Source organism: Aquarana catesbeiana, linkage group LG01 (genome assembly GCF_042186555.1).
Source record: "Aquarana catesbeiana isolate 2022-GZ linkage group LG01, ASM4218655v1, whole genome shotgun sequence".
Taxonomy (NCBI): domain Eukaryota; kingdom Metazoa; phylum Chordata; class Amphibia; order Anura; family Ranidae; genus Aquarana; species Aquarana catesbeiana.
This window is the reverse complement of record NC_133324.1, coordinates 749,859,351-749,885,633: the sequence shown is the minus strand read 5'-3', so window position 1 is coordinate 749,885,633 and position 26,283 is coordinate 749,859,351. Positions and strand designations below refer to the sequence as shown.

At 38.7% G+C, this 26,283-nt stretch overlaps 1 protein-coding gene across 5 annotated transcripts in view; it reads right to left on the bottom strand.

The window, feature by feature from the left end:
• The window catches only part of GRIA2 (glutamate ionotropic receptor AMPA type subunit 2), a 253,373-nt gene that overhangs the window by 94,587 nt on the left and 132,503 nt on the right, over nt 1–26,283 (bottom strand). For all 5 annotated transcript variants that reach the window (XR_012236634.1, XM_073605735.1, XM_073605713.1 and 2 more), the window contains exons 6-10: nt 18,908–19,069; nt 12,655–12,822; nt 8,566–8,670; nt 6,655–6,765; nt 465–671 (exon numbers count right to left, since the gene is read on the bottom strand). Coding sequence is in view for 4 of the 5 variants with exons in the window: in XM_073605735.1 (XP_073461836.1) it covers nt 465–671; nt 6,655–6,765; nt 8,566–8,670; nt 12,655–12,822; nt 18,908–19,069 (753 nt within the window). In the remaining variant the exon portion in view is untranslated. The remainder of the gene's footprint in view (nt 1–464; nt 672–6,654; nt 6,766–8,565; nt 8,671–12,654; nt 12,823–18,907; nt 19,070–26,283) is intronic.

Sequence of the window (26,283 nt, the reverse complement as noted above, 5' to 3'; positions counted from 1 at the left end):
GAGTAATTTTGAAGCTTGACCGCAGGAAAATGGTTTAACATCTCCCCAGGTGCCATGTGAAGTACTATTATCACAAAACTTAAACATGAAATGTGATTCTTTTGTTACTGTCTCAAGAAGATACCCCAAGGGCACAGCTATATAATAAGCAACTATGTTGTGCGATCAGGTGGCTTCAGCTAGCCATGTAACTTATATAAGATAGATCAGACATATAGTCAAGTAATTTACACTATACCTCCCTTAAAAAAATGACATTTATCATATACTGCTTAGATCAAAATAATTGATGCACACCGATATGTTTAATAAGTGTGTATCTTTTAATATTTTATGATAATTAGTGAAGGAATTTCAGACATGAACATGAAATGATGGTTTTAGCAAAACATATGGTTATCAAAGTTTTTGTTCTTTGGTGTTGGCCATTAACATTCTTCAGTAACAAGGTGCACTGTACTTACCCCATAAACTAATTCTCCCACCATCCCATTCCATATTTTTGTTTCTGCATCTCTTGCTCCATATTTTCCATCAGCAACTATTGTCAGTTTGTATTTAAATCCGCAGTGCCTGGCAATCTCAGTTGCCAGATCAACGCAATATCCTTCATAGCGATCATTTCCTTCAAATTGATCTGCATTTTTCTTATACATCACATATGGGGCTTCCTGGAAATATCACAATCATTATCTAACAAGATCTGGACATTTTCTTTAACACCAAATTGATGGTGTAAAAATAACATTTGCATCCAACTTGATGGTGGGCAGGATGAATCACGCAATTTCGTTTTCAGACAAATGTGAAATATACATGGGCTTTTTACTGCAGCACAACAAAGAAAAGAAAGATGCGCAGAGTACAGTCACCTTACAGGGCAAGTTATCTGTACAACCACCATAGGCCATGGCTCAATTTGATATATTCCCATGTAGAATAAAAAACCTCCAGATTGCCCACCAAGACCATCTGGTGCTGTATTTATTCTTGTTGACCCTGCATTACCTGTGCAGCTACCTTGCTGATATAGTTTTTTTTTTCCAGTCTCAGTGTGGGTGTGAGGAAAGGTGAATGAATGCTGCAGGGGTTTAGCTTGTATCTTTTTAAATTCTATCATTTAAAGTGACCCTTTATTTTTCCATGAAAGAAAAGGTAATAGACTCACCTAACTCTCCCCTTCTCCAGCAGCATACACTCAGCCTTCCTTGCTCCAACACTAGGACCAGGAAGAACCCAGTGTAAGGTCCCAACAGACTTAAAGGAGCTTGAGCAGGGCTATGGACTCCTTCCCAGGCTTTATTTGATAATGATAGGCCAATCACCACCTAGCACTGTCGCATTGAATATAGTAAGTCACATGTTCACCCATACCCATAACTTCTGGGTATTTCTTTTGCTTTTGGCAACAAAATGGAGTGGTGTAAAAATAAGGAAAGGTGAGTATATGGTGAGAATATGTCGGATACTATGTTGGATCCCCAAGTCGGATGACATGTGAAATTCAATGTTTCCCTATGAGAGCTGTCTTAAAGGGATTGTAAAGCTTTGTTTAAAAAAAAAAACAAAACAAAAAAAAAAACCAAACATGTAATACCTACCTCCTCTGTGCAGTTTGTTTTGCACAGAGTGGCCCCAGTCCTCCTCTTCTGGGGTCCCTCAGCGGTGCTCCTGGCTTATCCCTGCATCGAGTGTCTATGTCGGAGAAGCTCTCTCCTTGGTGGACACCCTTGCGGGCACGCTCCCGAGTCCTGCATCTGTGTAGATTCACAGAATGCAGGACTTGGCCCCACCCCCTGGCACCGCATCATTGGATTTGATTGAAAGCAGCGGGAGCCAATGGCTGCGCTGCTATCAATCTATCCAATCAGGACATGAGACACCAGCTAGAGCTGGTATGCCTTTTCCCGGTCAAAGAATGACAGCGTTTAGGTAAGTAAAGCGGGGGTGCTGAGGGGCTGCAGCATGAGAGAAGGTTTTGCACCTTAATGCATAGAATGCATTAAGGTGAAAAACCATGAGGGTTTACAACCCCTTTAACAGATACTACACAAGTCTGTCCAACTTTAGAAAAGGTTCCTGCACTACTTTGGTCTGACTTTGATCCAACTCCAATGCCACAGAGTGTAAAAAGTCACATCAAAGTTGAATCAAAGTCAGACTCCAAAGCTGCAATGAAAGTCATGTGACTTTGGAGTAGGGCTAGTGTGAACCGAGCCTAAATCTGCTATGCTGCCAGTACAGCAGATGAAGAGGAATAGTTTAACTTTCTTCTGACAGTCATTTTTCAAACTGTTTGGGGGAACAACCAATCTCAGACAATGTGAATTTCTCACAACAGCCAGTCACATCCTGTGTTTAAATGTTTACAATGCTGTATAAGGGAATGAGAACATTATTGTCCACTCTGGGCAATACACAGTGCACTTTTATAAATTAGATCCTATGTAAGAGTTGAAGGCATTTGACAATACAGTTACTAATGATCTAATCACAAAAGTACAGAAATAGAAAAGCCATGAGAGAATATTATGGACTACTGTGAATAGTGTAAAGACCTAAAAAACATGCTGTAGGATGCTTGTTTTTTCACAACATTCCACCCTAAAAACTAGACAGCTGAATAAACAAAAAGGGAATGCTAAGACTAATTTTTGAAAACTAGTGCCATGGATAACAGTAGGTTTCTACAGGAAAGTTCTGCAGCAAACAATCAAATTCCAACTGCCAATCTTCCCATGCTGGTTAGATTTTAGCCAGCTGGTTGCTATGAATAAAATCACTATTTATAACAAATGCACTCTAATACCATGTAGTTAAATGGTGTGGTGACTCAGCATATTCCTACTGCACACCTCTGTGGTCTTTGAATGGTTCCATTCTAAGCACAGTTAAAAAAAAAGCCTGAGATAGACTGGATGTACTTGGAAAAAAAGCAATAAAACTGTATATTCTAAGTACGTGGGGCTTAAAGGTTTAGGTATAGAAGTAACAACACATTGCGTGCTGTGTACATTTTTACTCTAGGCCAAACAGCATGTAAATACAAATTACCTCTTGGCAAGTCTGACCTATGTTAGTTCTGAGGATGTGGAACTAATTCTAACAATGACCTCCCTACCCTAAAAACTGCCGGAGCTCGACCCTCAAATAATTCAGTTACACCTTTTTTATTGGACAGTGGGAGTCATGAAAAAAGATAATGCTGCATTTTTTAAATTTATGTTAGGTTTCTACATATTCTACTAGTAAGTCAAAACCTGACTATTTAAAGCCGCTTAGTTATTTTAAACGAATCTTTAACTTAAATAAGTAATGAGCTAACTTATAGATACCCAATCAATAAACTGAGATTGTGACTGCACTCATGTTCTTTTTTTACCTCACATACCTGCAACGACAGACTTATTTTTATTTGCATAATACAAATTCCCATGGCCAGACTGGTTAGATCACCACATTATCTGTAATGGTGTTTTGAGCCCAGGTCACAAATTGAAAAGGTCAGCTGTGCCTCATAAATTATGATCAATTTTTTTAAAAAGTCACTACCATATGTAAATTTCCCATGGCACCAATTGTAATTGTATTGCATTAGTGCTGAAACACCACTGTCACAGTTTAATTGCTAAGTTCTATGCTATTCTGAGTCATTGAGGAAATATCATGCTTGTCCCTGAAGATATGTTTGCCATTTAGATTCTGGAAGCTGTTTATACATGGATAAATGTGTGCTCATCATTATGTAATTTTTGGGGAAAAGATGCTTGGCACTAGAACCAGACAAAATGAATTACCTAGTAATGGGAAAAACTACTGTTCAGTCTGTTAGCTTGTCATAAACATTGCTTAACTGTCATTTTAAAAATCCCACATACTGTCATCTTACATGTTGGTTAAGTGTATGCCTCACTTCTGGTTACTTAAGTTCAAAAGCAATGGGTGTGGATGTGAACCACAGAGAATGAATAAATGAAAGAAGAGGGTTATAAATACAAAGGACATCATCAACATTCCATCAGGGCTCCAGGCATAATGTACCCAGACGATGAATGTAGGAGCACCATTGTGAGTAGATGTGGCAGAATTGTAGCATTTAAGTAAGGCTACAACATAATGTATTCAGGCATAGACTTGGGTTGTTCTTTCATAAAAAACAACAAGGTCACACAGAATAAAAAATACAATTAAAGATGTTCTGCACGTGTTAAGACCTCAAGTGATCATGCTGACTGATGCTCTTCTTGGTAAAAAAAAAGTCATTTATTTTGAAACATCTCAGAAAAGACTCTCTTTTGACTTGGACATATAAGTAAACATGCATTTAAGAATGCCCTCATCGGAGCTGCTCCAAGCAAATTGAGTCTTTGGCTTGATCTATGAAAAGTGGGATGAACACTAACTTCCAAGTGGCGGGGAACAAATCTGAATCTCCTATAACCTTGAACCAGAATAAATACACTGCTGCCAATACCTTAGTAAATGCACGGGGTAGAAGCTGAGAATAATTGACAGATCTAGAATAGTGGCATTTACACTATAGGTCAGTATTACATTATGCTTGCCCCCAGGTCACTCCCAGATTCTTGCATAGAAACAATTGGGTTAATTAATTAATTTAATTTAATTTTTAAATTTCCTCTGCACTTGGTTGGGTGTTCAAAGTGAACATAGATTCCCCCGGCTAAGTAAAAAACTGTTCTCATAGATAGTAAATCCCCATGACAAGACCTTAGTCTAGCCTAGCTGCTAATATAATGAAAATTGATGTCCTGATCTATTTTCTGCTTTTTTTGTGACACTCCCAATTCAGTGCCACGTTTGCCACGTTTGTAACTTTCATGTGATTAACTCCAGAATCAGTTGCAATACCAGCACACTCTATGGGCTTGGTAAATATGTATCTGTTTTTAAAAACAGCATTTTGGATGAGTAATGAAGAAGTTGGCTGATGACAAGAGCAGATGACTTGGGAGTTGGGTAGAATACAAAACCTCTAATTAGACATGGCCACAATTATAACATGCAATGCTCCACAAGAATTAAAATTATAACTGTCAGGCTCCCCACAACCAAAGAATTTAACTTAATTCAAAAATTAAGATTGCACCAGAATCTTTAGCCATTATCTGTTAATGAGGCAGATATGTTTAGTGCGATATTGATATTAAGGCTAATATCTCAAGAAAACTGTCTTAAATATTCCAGAAGCCGTTTTTAGTCCCATGAGAGAAAATTACTTTAGTTCTTCTCAGAGAAATATTGATATACCAGATCTAAAAATATCTGTTCAGGGACATGTAATACACAATGTGAGCTGATTAGGGTGCTGGGGGAAAAGGTAATAGAGAGATGGATGGGATGCCTCTACAGATAATAATTTCAGTCCTTAGGGAATCCTGTGACTTGGTTATATAACAATAAGCTGTCTCATTTCTCGTGAGCTGCACAGTGCGGTACTGTAATTTATAACTGCACTTAAATAGTGCATATACTGTAACAATTACCAGTACTGCAGTATATCTGCCCAAACACCAACGTTTTCCTTAAGCAGTTTTAGTTGTTTGTCAAAAAACCCCACACATTTAAAACATTTAATCATTTAACATAACTCTCCCATCCAACCTTACCACAGTAACAGAATATTTTTATGCTTTAATTGCAGACTAGACGCTGAACATATACAAAACTGAACAGGTATCAGTACTGCAAATCAAAAAGCAAATTAAGGTCTTTCACAGCCAGTCATGAAGAAGGCAAGAATGCTGATTTTCAAAGGGTTAAAGTCTATCCATAGCTGATTAATTAGATTACATGGGCCTGCACATTTGCTATAGAGTTTGTTTCTAACTATAAGTTATCTTGCTAAATGTGTGCTCCTGGCAAACAGTTAAATACATAATTGAAACTTGATTTGGTGAGTCTTGTGATTCAGGCTCCCCTGCCATATAGCATAACGTGATTTTGAACCTCCAGTGCAACAATGGGATTACAACAACATACAGGCACATCCTCTATTGTGAACAGGACAAGAAAGAAGAAGAAGGTCAGATTACCCCTCCACATCTTCTCCCAGTCAGCATGCTCAGTTTCAATGTATGTGCTCAGGGGTGTGACTATTACTAAGCTATGCCAGCACTGAGCACTGAAGTGGGAGTAGAGGGGGGAAGCAGCATTTTTTGCTGGGAGCAAAAAGCATTTCAAAGCATTTCCACAAAAAATCTGTCACAAATCATAAAATGATAAAGAGAAGTGATACTTCAGCTGGTATAAATGTTTATTTTTGAGTCTATGGGGACATATTCTGCCATTTAGGAGAGCTAGTCTCAACTAAAGTGTTAATCCTCCAGCAGCAGGGGCTTGTTGTCTTAAAGCTTGTAATTATTTCCACTAAAGAGATCAGCTAGAGGTAATACCCATAAATAGTTTTGTTATATTGACAAAAAAACTATTTGAGATCTATTTGACACTTGAACATACTTCAAAGTGAAGTCATAGAAAATTGTAGGTGATTATAGGATTTTTTTTTTAGTTACAGTTTCAGATTATTTGTTACATAGCTGACACCATTTTCATTGTAAGTCATATCTTTGTAATTCACGTAAACACATAGTTCCTAGCTCAATACAAAACAACATTCTCAGTAATTCTTACCAATATAGTTGTAACAATAACGGTTTTGTTTTCAAGGCCCATGGAGTCATTAGCAGACAATACATCAGAGACTGTAACCACCATTTTGTCAAGCTCGCTCCAGTATCCAATCTGCCAAATAAAATAACAAACAGCAAGTTATGGCTAATTGAAAAATAAAAACAAATGTGTATATTCAAGTAGGTTTTACTGACATACTGAGAGAGTAAAAGAAAGCAAGAATGTAATGTGATAGAGCAATCAAATATAGCAAATTGGTTTTACCACAATAGTCAAAGCATTTTAAGTTTATTTTTAATTATATGAATGAAAATCTTTTTTTTTCTTTATCTTGCATTTAGGGACACAAATTTTTAACATACGGGTTTTACAGCCGCCTACAGGAAGATGGGACACTAGCAAACAAAAAAGCCTGTTGAAGCTAACCCTCTTATAATCCTGCCTCAGCTTTTTTGTTAGTGCCCTAGGAGGGCGGACCCCTTTTCTTGTGTTCTGCTGATAAAAGACTAGCTATAATTTTTTCCAGCCTTTTTTTATTACATTTTTGTTCATCTGTTCACTTCAATCAAGATACTTGGTAGACTGTAGATACATTTCTTGTTACTTTAAGCAAGTTTTCAAAGCACTGCTTGAGCTAGTATCTACACAGCAGCTCTCTGTAACAGCGAATCCTCAGCAACACCTTTGGAGGCTGACCCAGACCCTGCTGATCTGGAAGATTGCTAGCCTGGAATGTGACCTTCAGTCACTGGGCTCTGCATTGAGGCACTTTCCAGACTCACTTTGTGAATAAGGCCGGTTGGCCTGAAGCACTAGGAGCTACCGTACAGTGGTACATTTGTGCACTTTGTTTTTTAATTCCTGCCACTGCCAGTTAAACTGTGGTAGGAGGTAAGGCTGAAGGGCTTGAGGGCTTACATAATCAGCTAAGTGTAGTGTAGTGCACAGGTACTCCTCACTCTTTCTTTTGCTCTTCAGCCTGGAGGAGGTAGTAACTTAGTACCATGTGGATCACCCCGTTTCCAGTCTCATTCAACTGCCTGCCTACAATGACTTGATCATCTAAGAACTTTACCAGAACAAGATACTTGGGTTCGGGGGTATGCAAGGCCACACTTTACTTTGAGCCTAGTTGTCTTCTGCTATGTGGAACAATATATGTTCTTGAAGATGCACAGAGGACAGTCCTGTTTTAATGGATGAGCTCAGCACATACATCGGCGGTAACTTTGTTGGTGGTTGGTTTTGTTAAAATGTGTCACAATGGATTCTAGTCTTACCAAACTTTACTAAGGAAAAATATTTTTATTTCTGCTTATGTTGGAGAGCTACCCCCACTTTCTTTCTGAAAAAATGTTGACAGCAGGACATAAAGTAAGGGGAAATCTCTCTAATACAGCCCCAAACAGCAGAACAAGTTGACAAGCTTTCTTCCCCTTCTGCACTTTATCTAAAACTAAGAAAACAAAGTTGTGATTGGACATACACTTAAAGAGGAATCCAAGACATTTTCCAAAAAATTTAAAGTCAAAAGCTACAAATACTGTACTGACTGACTTTTAATAAACAGGTACTTACCAGCCTAGGGATCCAGAGATGCCATCATCCAAAAATAGTAGGGGGGGGGCGGTGAAAAAAGTGGAACTTCTGATTTTATGCGAAGTTCCACTTTAAAGTTCATGATGCAACAGATATTAAGACATTCATTGTTGAGCACCACTTGAGGTGACATGTCAGGGCCGCCTGTGATGCATCCAAATAAATTGAATGAAAATTAAAATGAATCAAGCAACAACCTTTTTGTAGGTTCCTGAAGATAAGTGATGATAACTGTAACAAACCTTTTAATTGTTTCATGTCTTAAAAAACAAACCAAAAAAAACCCAGAATTAACTACTCTTTATATATTACCTTTCGAGGGCCATTACTTTTAAGTTCCATGATGTTGATTGTATAATTTACTCTTTTACCATTTTGGTCAAATTTTATATTTCCTGTCAATCCATCAACTTGGACCTATTGAAAATTTCAGAAAATAGAGTTATTGACTTAATAATCAATTTATTCAATGTGTTACATAATGAGTTTATGTGAAATCTCCATTAACAGCTGTAAACAATATTGCAATTATGTGGGTGCGTAATATAGCTTCCCAGAAGACCCTGTTATACAGGTGGGGATGGGTTAAGTTGCCAGGGGGAATGTTCTTAATTACTACTACTGTATGTGAGAAGGCTTTTCACAGACACTTCGGTGCCTGATTTAGTTTAGCTAAACAATTGGACCCAGACTGGATTGGACAGTCTGACTCAAACTGAGGAAGTCACGAGGGTGTGACGTAACGCGTAAGACGCAAGGCATAACCAGAAGCCGTATACCGCGAACCAGGAGTTTACCGCAAACCCAAAGTGGTTATCGTGGACCGAAAGTCACGTATGAGGTGGCGAAAACACGCTGTTTCTGGTCTTTGTTTGGCTTATCCTTCATTTGTTTGATGTAAGCATAATTTTATCTTTAATAAATTGGTCTTTTGTGGTAATACACTATTGGAGGCTACTCCTTTACATGTGAATCCGGATATCGGGCTGGAGGTGATATTTACCTATTGCATCAAGACTCCATCCCCTATCCAGATTGAATGTGGGCTCTAACATCGAGGTGATTGCCCTAGGATTAGTTCATGGCATTTGATCTATGCCCTTAAGGTAAGAGCAATGGGAGCACAACGAAGGGATATCATTTGAACCATGGTCAACACATTATTTATTTTTCATCTGCTGGTGAAGACTCTTGAAAGTTGTACACATTGGAATTTTTTTTTCAATTTTTTATTGGAATTTCATTCAGTATTCTCACTGGATACATTGGGTGTTTGCACATTGTTTTGAACACTTTTTTATGAACATTCATTGAACACACCCCTTTTTTTGATATATATATTTTGCACATTTATTGTGTTATGTATTGACTATTTTTATTCTGTTGCACATGTGAGCACTTTTATATATGGTTATTGGTGGAAAGTTTTATTATTGGTTGGTGACTTTGCCGCACACATGTCGTTTTTATTTTATATTATTATTAGCACTTTTCTCAACTATTTACTGTTACTGAGATTTATGTGCAAGATCACATATAATTTAATTATAAACCCTTTATCCGATTTAGGTGATTAGTGATCACTATACTGATTTTGCAGCATCTCTACGTCCTCTGTTTATTTTTATTTGTATTTTATTTCATATTTTTAGTAGCGCAGAGGTCCCGTACCTTTACTTATAGCATTCACTTCAAAGGATCCCTCGTTTATATATCCAATGAAGGCGGCCAGTCGGTCATGAATACTTAATTTCCCTGAAAATGTCATGAACTTGTAAACTTAAGTTTCCCTCTCAAAATAGTTTGTGCAAAGGATTTGCATTAAAGGGGGCTGACTTATGCAAAGTATAGTGAATTAAGAGTTAGCCAATCTTAAGAAAGAATCAAGATGCCCACCAATCAGAGCCACTCCATTCAAACCAATGAGGCAGAGGCCTATAATATACACAGACTAGAGGGAGTAGAGGAAGAGAGAAAATCTTTGGAACACCAGTCACCAGAATGGGGCCCTCACTCATAGTTGGATGGTAAATATGGAATATGTCCCTTGCACTTATATCTAAATGTTTGTCTTGTGTTTTTTCTCTCTAATTGTCTGTATTTAGTAATATGTTAGAGCTCAATATCTCTGTTATGTAACTAGATAGATTGGTTTTGGTTAGACTTTCATACTATTTACCAATACATTTCTGTTGTGTTAAAGCTTTCACTTCTGGGTAAGAACTCTCATTTACCAAATCATATCAGAAAAATATTACATCTCATAATATATAGATTTTGTCAACAAATGCAAGTGCTCTGCACACAGCAATGAGCTCTTAGAGCCCATTTTCTTGTTTGTGGTATGTAAATGCACAGTATGGCATGCGTTAATGCACCCTAACATGGTAAAAATAATATGTGACCATTTTATGTAATGCAAAGCACTGTAAAACAAAATTACCATATGCTATAGCGCAGATGCATTGCCTTAGTACATTGAGGGGGCAGTCAAAGTGAATGGCACTGTAATGCGTTATCACAATCTTACATGTGTTACAGGTGGCTGAGGTAACACATGTGTTTTCCATGACATATAAGTGTAAATGGACCATTAAGATTCCCTTAGACAAGGCATGCTCAACCTATGGCAACCCCCACAGCCTCCTTTGGCTGCATGCCGTACCATAATACCAGCGGCTGTCATACACAAGCCACTACTGTGGCCATCTTCCCACTCTTCTCTTTCTTTCCTGACACAAATACATGGGGAGAGGAGCCTTTAGCAAAGATTACATCTAGTGGCATCCAAACAGGAACTCTAAAAGTTGATTCTCACAGTTGGGCGATGAGCTTGGGGTCATTGCTGGAGCATGTGCATGCATTATGTGTCATTTTATCTTTGCTTAATAAAGATGTTTATTGCATCGTTAGGGTATGTGCTTCCCTGGTCTGTTGTTTTTTGTTTATTGTCCACAGTCCTTGTTTTGGCAATTCATGGGAAGGCTGCAACACTGTTTTGGAGCTTTTTTGGGTGGTCACACCTGAGCATGAGAGTGGGATTAATGATGATCTGGTTAATTATTGGTTTATTCATTTATTGGTTGAACTAGATGGACTTGTGTCTTTTTTCCACCTGACTAACTATGTAACTATGTGTTTTTTTTATTGTGATTAAACAGTATGTAAAAATCCAATGGGGAATGGTCCCATGGAAAAAGATAATCCTGATTGTTGTTAAAAAATCTCATTATGCTCTTCAAAATAAAAAGTTTTAAATTCTGAACTGTTTTATTTCATTGTGGCCAGCGACTGGTTACCAAATCACTTAAGTGGCCTGCGCTCTTCAAAAGATTAAGCACCCCTGCCTTACACATTACAGTACAAGCATAAATTGTTTTCCTAAATATCTTTTTAATTTGATGAAAAAGTGCATTTTTTTGTGTCTTTGGAGTTCTTAGAAGATTTATATAAGTTTTCCTTTTTTGGTAAACTGGGTTTTCCTCCATCTTCGTGTCTTCTGAAAATCTCTTAATTAAAAAAAAACAGTACAGCCAAACAAATTGGTAGCTCAGTCTTTCATCAGGGAGCCACACTTTTGAAATAATTCATATGCATCCAAGTGTTTCTAAAAACAATCTTTAATGGGTTGGGTCAGGATTTTTTTTGTTACCTGTGTCTCCACTAGTGAAGATTCGCCCTCTCTATTTGTCCTGGTCATCATTGTTGGTAGTTCTGTGGTCACTGGGTCATGGATAGTGGTGAAATCTTCCAATGGGACCACTTGTTCCGGGTCAACTGTCTAAAAGCAGTTCTCCTCTAACTTGGAGAGATTTTCTCTACTAGTTGTGTCTCAAGACAGAAGTGAAAGAAAATCTCTCCAGTGGGACACAGACCACAAAGACAACAACAAAAGCAACAACAACAACTTTGCAGGAGTTGTAATTTCCTTAATTCCCTACTGTAGCCAAAACTTTAAGAAACAGAATCTTGGCTTTAAATATAAATGACAGTATCAGAGCTCCAGTTAAATTGGACTTTGCATTCCATGCAAGGCTTGTTTTGTAAATGTGCCCCCCTTACTTAAACACTGGTTGTGATGTCATCCTCTTGCTGCCAAGATCCTGGTGATTGAGTAATGCAAATGTCACAAGAAGACGTTGCAGCACAGTGAGGTGTGAGCTAGCTACATTTCTCAGATCTTGCTGGAAAAGGAAGACATCGCCCCTTGCTTGGGTACCATAGATGGAAGCCAGGGGAAAATGTATTATCTAACATTTTTTACCTACAGATGATTTTTTTTTTTTTTTAAACTCTTTCAATGTTTCAGCACGGGGGAGGGAAGCACAATTAAAAAGTAGACCTAGGTCCAAGATCAACTTTTCTTTTTCAAGGAAATAATAATTGCTGGCCTTGTGTTACCTGCTTTAAAGCTCTTTCTATTTCTACTCCATGTCCCCACGGCACTGCTGGGTTTGCTAAACAATCTCCAGCATTTCCTCTTCTTGAGATTTCTATTCTCTGTTTCCGCAAATTACGGAAGGCCTCTGTCATCACTTGAACAGCATCAAATGTGAGAGCTGATGTATACTGAAAATGACATACAAAATATAATTAAAAAATACAACACGTTATAACAAATACATGAATAATTGAGGCACAACTACATGAATAAAATCTAATCTAATACACAAGATCTTGACCACTCTGCTTTCAGGGGAATATAAACAAAGATTTACATGAGGAGGCATAGATCAGTTTTATCTCCAAGGGTGGTGCAAATATTGTATTAGCTATTGTCACCGCTCTGTGCTCTGCACCTCCAGCACTCTCTGGAGCGCTGGGCTGTGGAGGGGGCAGGAGCAGCTGGTTTAGGCTCTCGAGCTTTCAGTGGCATGCTGAAAGGTGGAGCCAGCTGCTAGTCAGACATCTTGATATCATTGTCAGCATCCCAGAAAAGCCTGTACCGGCTCTGTGATGTCAGCTGGCAGCCGACAGCAGTCATGAACTACCTTGCATTTAGGAATGCATTCAGCTCTCTTGTAAAACAATCTACTGAACTGATCATTAGGGAGTTTAGTCCACATTTTCACAGCTCTTACTGTGAACAAGCCTTTATGTAAGTGAAAGTTGAATCTCTTTTTCTACAGACCCAAATGATGTTGAGCATATCCCCCTTAATTGCCTCTACTTAAGAGAATACATTCAGTCCAGCTACTACTTCCTCATAGCTGAGGTCTTCAATGCCTCTTAAGGCCCCTTTCAGACCTGCGGATCCATATTTAGCCATCCACTTGATCAGTGGGGATCGCTCTGTTGATCCCCGCTTAGCTGGCGGATGACCAATCCATCTCTGCACACCTGTCAGAGAGACTATTCTCCTCTATGAGGGGATCGGATGATTACGGACCGCTTGTGCGTTTTCATCCGATCCGCCAGACGGATGGAAAATAGGACATCCATGCGTCTGGATTTTGCGGATCGGATCGGGGAGGATTGGATGTCAGCGGACATGTCACCGCTGACATCCGTTGCTCTATAGAGATGTATGGAGCGACCGATCAGATGCGCCTGAAAAAATTGACAGGCAGGTCTGAACGGTCCACACATGTGAAAGGGGCCTAACAGTTTAGTTGCCCTTCTCTGTGCTTTCTCCAGTTCCCCGGTATCCTTTTTGTGAACTAGTGCCCAAAACTGAATTGCATATTCAAGATGAGGTCTTACTAATGACTTGTACAGGGGAAAATTATCTCTCTCTCTCTCTGGAATCTATAATACTTTTATTTAAAAAAAGTATTTTGCTAGCTTTAGAAGCTGCAGCTTGGCATTGTATGCCATTATTATGTCTATGAGAAACCAGAACCTTCTCTACCATTGACTCCCCCAGCTATTCTCCTCCGAGTATGTATGATGCATGCAAGTTTTTAGCCCTCTTAGTGCATAACATTACATTTATCAGCATTAAACCTCATTTGTCATATAGTTGCCCAATTAAATAGTGCATTGATGTTGGCTTGTAAGTTGGAGACATCCTGTAAGGATGTTATTCCAATACATAGCTTGGTGTCATCTGCAAACACTAATAAAGTATTTTTAATCCCAGACCCTATATCTTTTATAAATATGTTAAAACATAAGGGTCCCAGCACTGAACCTTTGGGTACACCACTAATAACCTTAGACAATTCAGAGCATGAATCATTAATCACTACTCTCTAATCATGATCTTTTAACCAGTTTTCTCTACATGTAAAAATGGTTGAAAGGTTGAAAATCGCACTAGACTGACTTACTCAGTTGAGGGTCTTTGAGTGGGTGGTAGCTGGTAGAGTTTGCTCCCGATTAATCCGGCCCAACTAGACAGAAAGGTGGCAGTGAGCCCTTTTAAAGGGCTTGTGCTGCAACCAGTGGTACGGCCTAGAGCTGCACAATTAATCGTTAAAAAATCGTGATCTCGATTCACCCCCTCTGAGATCTCTCCTGCAAAGTTTGATGATTCTTTCATATAAACAAGTGGAGAGACTATGTGCTCACTCAGCTGTCAAAAGAAAGCATCCAGGCAAGTCTTTAACTTGATACATTTTAACTAAGCTTCCTTCTTAGATCAAAGGGAGAAAACTTCTGTGTAAATAAACAATCCGGGCAGTCTGCCAAGTTTTCAACAACGTGTAAATGCAGGAAGTTTAACCACTTATAGTCTAAATCTTTTTCTGACACTTCTTTCTTATGTTTAAAAGAATATTTTTTGCTATAAAATTACTTGGAACCCCCAAACATTATATTATATTTTAGGAGAGACCCTAAGGAATAAAATGGCAATTGCTGCAATATTTTATGTCACACTGTATTTGCCCAGCGGTCTTTCAAATGCAATTTTTTGGGAAAAAATACACTTCAATGAATAAAAAAAAAAAAACGAAACTGTAAAAGTTAGCCAAATTTTTTTTGTTTTAATGTGAAAGATGATGTTACACCGCGTGAATCGTGAGAGAATCGTGATCTATCTTCTAAGCAAAAAAATCGTGATTCTCATTTTAGCCAGAATCGTGCAGCTCTAGTACGGCCTCGAGGTCGTTTCCGCAAAAACTTATGAGGGTAAGTAAAAAGAGCGCCCGATATCCAATTAGAAGTAAAATGAAGGTGAATATGTAGTTGTTTTATTAAAAGTAGCAAAACATGATAAAGCCAATGTATTTTGGGTGACAAAGACTCCCCCTTCTTCAGGGCTGCTGCTGTATGCTAATGGTGAGTGGAGATGTAACCCAACTGGTGTGTCTGTGACACCAAAAATGGGAAAGTTGCTGTTTACTCTGGCGGGGGCAGTTGGTGCTGGAAGTGCCAATCATTTACTAGGCACGTGATCTGGCCCAGGAGAGCCACTTTGCTGCCTTATAACAGCGTAATGCAGTCAGCAAGTGGATATTCTAATTCTCCCTCCCCCTCAATCCTAGTTTAAATACTCCTCCAGTCTTTCCATAAACCTATCCTTCAGCACAACAGACCCCTTTCCAATTTTGATTGGTTGATATGGGTTATTGTAACACCTGAACTAGCATAAAATTTAGTTTTTCTGGGTGATTGATTTGCTGTGTGGACGCTTATTACAAAACAATTGAAAAGGGCAGTATATTACAATTGTGTACAACTCTACTGCAGATTTATGCACACTTTAGTCCACTCCCAGATTTTTGAAAGCAAACACTGCTGATTAAGCAATTATGTTCAATTTTTGGGGTTGATTTAATAGCAAAGTGAATGTTAACAGAGCTTAGTAAATAAGGTGTAAAATATTTTCACATCAATCTTTCATTCACAGCAGAAATGCTTTTTTTTTTTTATTATTAGTTTCCCTCATGATTGGGTATTTAAAGAGAACAAAGTGTCACCTTATTTGCTAACATTCACTTTACAAAGTCAAGATACACTCTCCAAAGTGAACAACCTCTATTCCTTTAGAAAATCAACTCTATTGTGTCTTATCTTTGTGCAAAGCATAAGATGCTATTGACCACATATTGCAAGTCCCCATAGTTTTTATTTATTTAATTTAGTTTCATTAAAAACAACTAATAGAAACAAAAAGTATTGCATATTGACATTATTTCCATTAAAGTATATGCCAAGGCAGAATTATACAAAAATAAAGTCGGTACATCTTTGCAACACATGTACATTTCCCCATCTTTTTTTTCCTGCATAGATCACACAAGTACAGAAAAATATCCGTGAAATACCTGTAAAATGCAGTTAGGTCTTAACCGAATGTGGGCTGACAACACACAGATTTTTTGTGGACTGAGTGGTGTCAGCCCTGCCCAGATTTCTTTTGCTAAACTACTCTTTCCATCCCACTATTTTCATCTCCAAAGTATAGGCACTAAATGATTTGTAGCCCCAAGATAAGAACAGGGAAGGATGAACAGGCTCTTTGAGATAATAGAAGCAGAAGGAACAGGACATAGGATAGCTCTGAAGGTCTGACATGATCACCAGGTACATTTGTTTTACAGATATAACAAAATACTTTCAACTGTAAATTAAATAGACCAAAATATTTAATTGTTATGGTTTACATACACTTTAGGTCTATGTAAAAACCCCAATATTATATTTAAAGCCTCAAATTACATATTTCAACTAAAATAAAACAATACAAATTTCCTACTAATGAGTAAATAGAAATGGTATAATGAAAGAAGGCTGCCAATGAAGCATTTAAGTCAAATGTTATGTTTCTAAGAAAAGTAGGACGTGTAGAATGTCCCATGGTTAGCTTGGTGCAGAGTGCTTTGAGGCACTAGGCAGTCAACACGAATATAAATATAAATATGTGATTTATTTCCACACCAACAGATAGCAACAAAACAGCTCATTTTACAAAGAAGAAACATAATATAATGTGACTGACATGAGCTGACATGGCAGCCTCGTGGGGGCTATTAGCTGGTAATATTCTCATTTTAATAATATAAACATATAAACATTGTACATTATGTTGCAGACATGGGCAGGATTACATTAGTGTAGTATCAAGTAAAGCCACATTTATTTAAGAGAATATGCTAGATATGATAAGGTAGCTCAAAGCTGTGTTCGATAAAAGATAAAAATATTTCCGTATATAGATATTGGCGTGGGAAGGGTTTTGAAGCAGCACAGGTCAGTGACCAATGTACAAATGGAAAGTAGGAAGAAGGCAATATAATTAAACAGATCTACACTTAAAAGTGAAAGTATTGCACATCCACTATTAATGGTTGTTTTTATTATGCCGGGTGCAGGTTCCTTTTTTTGACAGGAATCTGCTTCCACTTTTGCACTTCTTGCCTTACTTGGCTTAAACCAACACTCCGACCAGCATTAATGGCTGTTTTTTTTTTTTTGGGCTGTGATCAGTTATCTTTTTCTCACAGATACTCAGTCTGCTTAGGCAAGAATTACTTTAGTTTAGGCCCCCACCCCCCTTGTCCACAACCTTCTGCACATTCCAGCACCACACAATCTCACGCATGTGTAGTGGAAACAGCAGGAAGTCACACCCGGAAATCACACCCTGCTCCCACCGGACCCACCAGGGATCAAAACCCAGCCAAGAATCTGCCCCACTGAAGAGAGCGCTGGACTTCATGGGTTGGTAGGTGTTTGTTTCTTAAAAGTCAGCAGCTACAGTATTTCGGATTCAGGGTGAGAAAACAGGAGACAACAGAGATCATTGCGCCCTTTTCTGTATTTATTATTTTGAATATGGGAATATCTAAATTGCTATAGTAGAAATGTTGTTATATATTGTTAGTTGTACTTTAAGCGTTCATGGAATACCATGTCAAATGCTTTGGTGAAATTTAGATATACTACATCCACAGGCCTTCCTCTATCCAGATTAGAGCTCACTCACCTCATAGAATATTAATAGGGTGGTTTAGCAAGAACAATTCTTCATAAATCCATGCTGGTTACTAGTAATGATACTATTTTCATCAGCAAATTGTTGGATATTGTCTCTTATCATCCCCTCCAATAGTTTACATACTATTGAGCTATAAGGCTGACTGGCCTGTAGTTTCCAGGTATATATCTCAGCCCTTTTTTCATCATTGGTACCACGTTAGCTTTTCGCTAATCAGCTGGTACCATTCTAGTCAGTAAGCTGGGGGGCAGCTGCAGTACTGGAGGTTTTTCATCTTTATACATAAAATGCATTAAGGTGAAAAACCCTGAGGGTTTTCAACCCCTTTAAAGTAAGCTACTGAATATGGGGGATAATTTGGTGAAGCTAAGCTACCAATTTGTGACATAACTGTCTACTTAGGAACACCATGCCATGTCTTGTGGATCTGTGGTGATGGTGAAGATAACAGATTAGGGTTGATTTATTAAGAACGTAGAGAATATCCAATCCTGTATGATGGAAATGTCACAATGTGATTCCTACTAGCACATGGTAAGTTAACACAGAGTCACCGTATTTACTATCATTCACTTTGTAAAGTGAACAGCTTCTGTCTATATGTATCACTAATGTAAGATGTATAAAACAAATAAAAACATGGTTATAAAAAAATATTCTTTCTAGATAAAAGTTATGACTCTGCATATTATTTTTAGCTTTGATGCATTTGAGCTTTGCAGCTAAAAGTATGTATCTAAGGTCACAACAATGAAAGATTAATGTTACCTTAATAGTAGTAGTGTGTGCTCCAGGGTATTCCTTCTCTTCCAGTGTTGACCAACGTTGTATAAATTTGGCAACTGCTGGGTCATCATAGTCTACGATCTGAAATCCAGACACGTTAGCTCCTCCAAACTGTATCTTTGATAAATCCCCATCTGTAAAGCCCTGGGTGAAAAATATTAATTTATTAGATTTTCAGATGTGCCTACTTCGGCAGCAGAATTGTATTAAATTAAAAATAGTCTTTTATAAGCCCTTCAAGGCATAACATAAAACTAATATACTTTACTCTGTTCCTGCTTCTAAAGCTTTGCAACTTAAGGAAATATTCATAATAAAGATATGCAATAAGGTCTAGTCATTCCTCAATCGATTATTTTATGCTAGTCAAGAAACACCAGATGCTTAGAGTTGAATTAAGTGAATTTAGATTTGCTATATTATAATAAAGGTGTCAAAGAGATGTTTGAGCTATTTATTGTTCAGCAAATTTATACTAATACATTCTCTAGAAGACATAGTATAACCTCTTAGAATATCAAAACTCAACTTTTAAATGAATATCATAAAGTAAATCTCTGCTACTGTAAAAAGTTTAAAGTTGCATTGAGTGCATAAAAGTGGGCACCAAATTCCTGTATATAATACTCAACTATTGCAGCTCTTGAAAATAAACATACATGAAGACTATTGCATTAATAATGGTTTGGTAACTCAGCAGTGAAATGTCACACCACATTAAAATACCTTCTCCCAAGTGCTATCCGTGAAAGATTTGTGTGTATCCCAAAACCAATGAATAATAAACATCACATCCCTGTACACAAATCAAACTAAACGAAAAAGGTAACAGAGATATATAACTAAATGCAAAATAATATATAACTACATGCAGCATAACGGTGGACAGCACAGTGACTAAGTGGTTAGCACTTCCACCAAGTAGCATTAGGGTTGTCGGTTTGAATCTCAACTGTGACACTACCTGCCTGGAGTTTGCATGTTCTCCCGTGCCTGTGTGGGTTTCCTCCCACACTCCAAAGACATGCTGGTAGGTTTATTGGCTCCTGTCTAAACTGACCCTAGTATGTGTATGTATGAATGTGAGTTAGGGACCTTAGATTGTAAGCTCCTAGAGGGCAGGGAGTCAGGGACTGATGTAAATGTGCAATATATATCTAAAATTCTGTGTAAATTGATAGCTTTATGTAAGTACGTGTAATAAATAACACTATAGGGTTCACACTCTCTCCACCAAAAAGAGTGGTAGGTGGAGAGAGTTTGCAATTCATAGTGTTAAGCTACCTGATAAGATTAGGTGGAAAAGCACTGGGGAATGAATTGGGCACTTCACTGACTTTCTTTGATATTTATTAATATTTATATTTCTCTTTCAACACTGTTTAGTTTGATTATTATACAGGAACACGAGGCAGAGCAGGTCTCTCCCTCATTTACTAAGCTTTGGAGCAACTGCACTTTTAAGAGTGTAACTGCACTTGCAAAAGTGTACAGTATATTTGCCTTTAGGAATTCAACCCCATAGATGTGCAAATTTTAAATTGATTATTTACTAAATTACTGTATAGTTGTCTTGGCAGCATATCCATGTGGCTTCACTGCTAAACACTTCAGAAAAACCCTGGATTTTGGTGTATATAAAGAGAAAAAAATCCTCCCCAAACACTTGGCACCTAAGTGATCAGTCATGAAATTGAGCACTTTTACTTGGGGAGGTGGTAGGTGTAAGGGAGCCTATACAAATGCATACCTCTAGAAAGTCAGTACTTGTACAGAGGAGTCTGCAGGGCCCGTGACAGGGGTGCCACAAGGGTTATGCTTACAAAGCAGGTGCAATTTGGCTCTGTGTGGGCCCTTCTTGTGCTCAGCTTAATTTTATACATTACACATTATTACAGAAACATTTTAAAGAGACTTTGTGAGTACCCATTCAAGACATTCAAGACAAAGTGACATTGGGCTGATTTACTAAAACTGGAGAGTGCAAAATCTGGTGTAGCTCTGCATGGTAGCCAATAAGCTTCTAACTTCAGCTTTTGCACTCTCCAGTTTTAGTAAATCAACCCCATTGCCTGTTTAAAGTCTCCTATGAAACATACTCTCTCTCAATGCTCCCCAACAACAAAATACTATGTAAGCTCTGTGCCGGATGCTGTCATAAACCCTGCTCTATAACACGGAAGTCCAGGATATTGTAGTGAAGTTAGTATATATAGCAACTTTTTTCCCTACAGTTTTTTTTTTTCTTTAAAGCTGCTATTTAACCTCCCTGACGTTATTCCCGAGTGTGGCTCGGGGTTAAATTTCAGCACCATTAGCGGTAACCCCGAGCCACACTCGGGATTACATCTCAGGATCCTGGTGCGGTATACTTACCTTGTCCCCAGGATCCTGCGATGTCCCCCCACGCTGTCTGTGGGCTCCGTCTTCTGCCCGAAGCCTCTCCAAAATCATAACACATACAGTACTGTAATCTAACAGATTACAGTACTGTATGAAATCATTTCACTTCCCTTTTGTCCCCAGTGCTTTGGCCCATGCCCTGCATGCAGTTTTATATTATATACTGTTCTTTCTGCCTGGAAACTTAAGATTGTCCATAGCAACCAAAAAGTGTCCCTTTACGTCAAAAGTGGCTTTAGACCAGCAAGAAAACAGCGATAGTAAATTAGAATACTTGCAGAATTGAGCGATAGTGAATTGTGGGGAAATTTATTTTATTATTATTATATTATTATTTTTTTTTATTATTTATATTTATTTATTATATTATAATTTATGATTTTGTGTTTCAAACTTCATCATACCCGGGATATCTACTAGACTGATATAAGTGTGTTATTGCTAAGAATTACAGACCTACAATATAAAACGCCAAATTTCTATGCAAAATAATTGTACCGCTTTGAGACGCAAAAATCTGAAATAATTATACCGCCAGGGAGGTTAAAGTGGGGTATGCACCCTGATATATTAAAGAGGTTGTAAAGGATGCATTAAGGTGAAAAAACACCTGGCAGTCACCGGCCCCTTAGCCCCCCGTTTCACTTACCTGAAACCCTTCAACTTCTTCTAAGGGGATGCGCCGTCCTTCTCTTCATGGAGTCCCGGTTTTGATTGGATAGATTGATAGCAGGGTAGCCATTGGCTCCCGCTGCTGTCAATCAAATCCAATGACCCGGGTGCCGGGGGTGGGGCCGAGTCATACATTCGGCTTCTATGGACATCGACTGAATGACTCGGGAGCGCGCCCGCAAGGTGACCCCCTCGGGAAAGCGCTTCTCCTAGGGGGTTATCTAATGCGGGGAGGAGCCGCAAGAGCCAGGAACCCAGAAGAGGATGTTCGGGCTACTCTGTGCAAAACAAGCTGCACAGTAGAGGTAATTATGATATGTTTGTTATTTAAAAAAAAAACAACAAATCTTTAGTATCACTTTAAAGCTGAATTTGAATTTTCTTTTCACTAGAACTGCATGGACTGATTAATCCCAGCATAGATCCTACCATGTTGCTCTGTTGTCTGCAGATCCCCTGATATTCTGGGTTTATTTATTGCTTGGTGGCATGTGACACTCTATATCGTGCTGATAGACTCTGTCCTATCCACAACCACTTCCTGCAGTGCCCAGAGTCCGTAACACTCCCCTCTGTAGTCTATCAGACTCTTCCTAATGTAACTCCCTTCACAGCTCTGATGGTGGGTGGGATGGAATACATCTTAATTAACATTCAATCCCGCCAAGTCACACCCACAGGAAGAATCCAAACCTCCCAAGTCCCACCTCACAGATCACAACTTTATTAAAAAAAGAAACACCTTCATACACAGCCTGTTCTGAAAGCTTGCTGTGCTGCTGGGCAGGATTGAATGGATTACAATTAAAATTGAATCCTGCCCAGTTAAATATGCCAACCAGTGTGAACAGGAGGAGTCCCAACCCTCAGATCCCACCCTTCTAGAGCCCTGCTCTCTGTGAAGTGATTAATTTACATATGAAAGAAACACCATTATAATAACCTCCCATAACCCTTCCTCTGTCGTCTTGCAGTGAGCCATTATTCAACAGCAATGACACAGGAGGAGGTATGACACATTTAACATCAACTCCCAAGACTGCTACAAATGACTCTCATAGCCCTGAAGCCCTGAAGCTACAGGGCTTCATGGCAAAATTGTGTGTATATATATATATATATATATATATATATATATATATATATATATATATATATGTGTATATATATATATATATATATATATATGTATATATATATATATGTGTATATATATATATATATATATATATGTATATATATATATATATATATATATATATATATATATATATATATATATATATATATATATTATCTCACAAAAGTGAGTACACCCCTCACATTTTTTGTAAATATTCTGAAGAAATGACACTTTGCTACAATATAAAGTAGTGAGTGTACAGCTTATATAACAGTGTAAATTTGCTGTCCCCTCAAAAATATCTCAACACACAGCCATTAATGTCTAAACTGCTGGCAACAAAAGTGAGTACACCCTCAGCGACGTTATTTTCATACTTCACGGTGAAGGAAAACACCACCCATTCAACAATTTTTGATTGTCACATTTTCATTGGGACTGTTGTACACTTTGATATCAGAGCCCAGGGTGGCTTTATTTGTTAGGTATTACCATCATGCGTTATAATATTCCTTTGTTCTAAGATTGTGTGTTTATACATTATTGTTTAGTGGTTACTAATATCACCATGTGCTGATTATAATGATTGCTGCACTGAGCAACTTTTTCACTTTGCACTTTAGTACTTAACAATTTGTGATATGTGTCATAGTTTATGATTTTATTTGTACCCACTACAGCTCAGTTTGTTTTTATCTTTGTTTGTTACAAAATCACTCTTGCACCAACACTTTATTATAGTGACTCACATCATTTGTCAGAGAGTTCACAGCGCAGCATCACAACCTTACCCATTCACTTGTTTATCTGCCAAGGATCAGCTAATTAGGTGTCTGCGGCAGTGAACCCTCAGTTTTCAAATTAGTTGACAGCGCCGGAGTACCACTTATAATTTAATTGTACTCACTTTTGTTGCCAGCGGTTTAGACATTAACGGCTGTGTGTTGAGTTATTTGGAGGGAACAGCAAATTTACACTGTTATACAAGCTGTACACTCACTACTTTACATTGTAGCAAAGTGTCACTTCTTCAGTGTTGTCACATTAAAAGATATAATAAAATATTTACAAAAATGCGAGGGGTGTACTCAGTTTTGTAAGATACCATATATATATTATATAGTAATCCACTGTTCTATAACGTATACATATATACAGAACAATAATAGTGTCTCAGTTTTTGCACTCATCACACACACACTACACCTTGATAAATAGTTTTCAGTGATTATCAGAATATGCATTTAATGGTACACAAAATATGTTTATTCTACAGATTAGTTTGTGCACTTTGCTTGTTATTATTTTATTTGTACCCACTTATATGCAAGTTATTGTCATAAAAAGTGTTTGGGGGACCCGGGTCCTGCCCCAGGGGACATGTATCAATGCAAAAATGTTTTTAAAATGGCCGTTTTTTCAGGAGCAGTGATTTTAATAAGGCTTAAAGTGAAACAATAAAAATTAAATATTCCTTTAACCACTTACCAACCGGCCCATAGCAAATGACGGCTGCAGGGCGGTCGGATAACTCCGGGAGGGCGTACAGTGACGTCCTCCCAGAATCCTGCGCGCACCCGAGAACATCCGTGACCGCCGGGTCACCGCTGATCGCGGCCGTTTACCATGTCAAGTCATGACGCCGGTTCCTCTCTCCTCTCTGTGTACCGATCGGTTCAGTGTGAGAGAAGAGGGGGAGAGATCGGATGGCAGCAGCACTGTGGGCTGCATGTGTAGTGACCACAGTGCTACTCTGTGATAATTGCAGTCACATCCATCCATCCATGCTCAGCCATCCCTCCATGCTCAGCAATACCCTGCAATACTCTGCAATACCCTGCAATACTCTGCAATGCTCTGCAATACCCTGCAATACCCTGCAATACTCTGCAATACCCTGCAATACCCTGCAATGCTCTGCATTACCCTGCAATACTCTGCAATACTCTGCAATACCCTGCAATACTCTGCAATACCCTTATCCTGCAATACTCTGCAATACCCTGCAATACCCCGCAATACTCTGCAATACTCTGCAATACTCTGCAATACCCTGCAATACTCTGCAATACTCTGCAATACCCTGCAATACCCTTATCCTGCAATACTCTGCAATACCCTGCAATACCCCGCAATACTCTGCAATACTCTGCAATACCCTGCAATACTCTGCAATACTCTGCAATACCCTGCAATACTCTGCAATACCCTTATCCTGCAATACTCTGCAATACCCTGCAATACCCCGCAATACTCTGCAATACTCTGCATTATACTGCAATACCCTTCAATGCTCTGCAATGCCCCCAAAATACTCTGCAATACCCTGCAATACTCTGTAATACCCTGCAATACTCTGCAATGCCCTGCAATACTCTGCAATACACTGCAATACCCCGCAATACTCTGCAATACTCTGCAATACCCTGCAATACCCTTCAATGCTCTGCAATACCCCGCAATACAGTGCAATACCCTGCAATACTCTGCAATACCCCGCAATACCCTGCAATACCCCGCAATACCCTGCAATACCCCACAATGCCCTGCAATACTCTGCCATACTCTGCAATACCCAGCCATACCCAGCCATACTCTGCCATACCCAGCCATACTCTGCAATACCCAGCCATACTCTGAAATACTCGGTGATACCCAGCCATACTCTGCCATACCCAGCCATACCCAGTCATACTCGGCGATACCCTGCCATACTCAGCCATACCCAGCCATGCTCAGCCATACTCGGCCATGCTCAGCCATACTCGGCCATGCTCAGTCATGCTCGGCCATGCTCAGCCATACTTGGCCATGCTCGCCCATACTCTGCCATGCTCAACCAAACTGGGCTGTACTCGGCCTCTGTATGTGGCCAGGCTGTGGAAGTCTCACACATGTGGTAGCGCGTACTCAGGAGGAGTAGGAGAATCTATTTTGGGGTGTCATTTTTGGTATGTACATGCTATGTGTTAGAAATATTGTATAAATGGACAACTTTGTGTTAAAAAAAATGCGTTTTAACCACTTCCCGCCTGCCAGCCGTTATATGATGTCCTTGACTTTGTGCGGGGATATCTGAATGATGCCTGCAGCTACAGGAATCATTCAGATATCAGCTTTTTTAGCCAGCTATTCCCTACACCATAAGAATGATCATAGC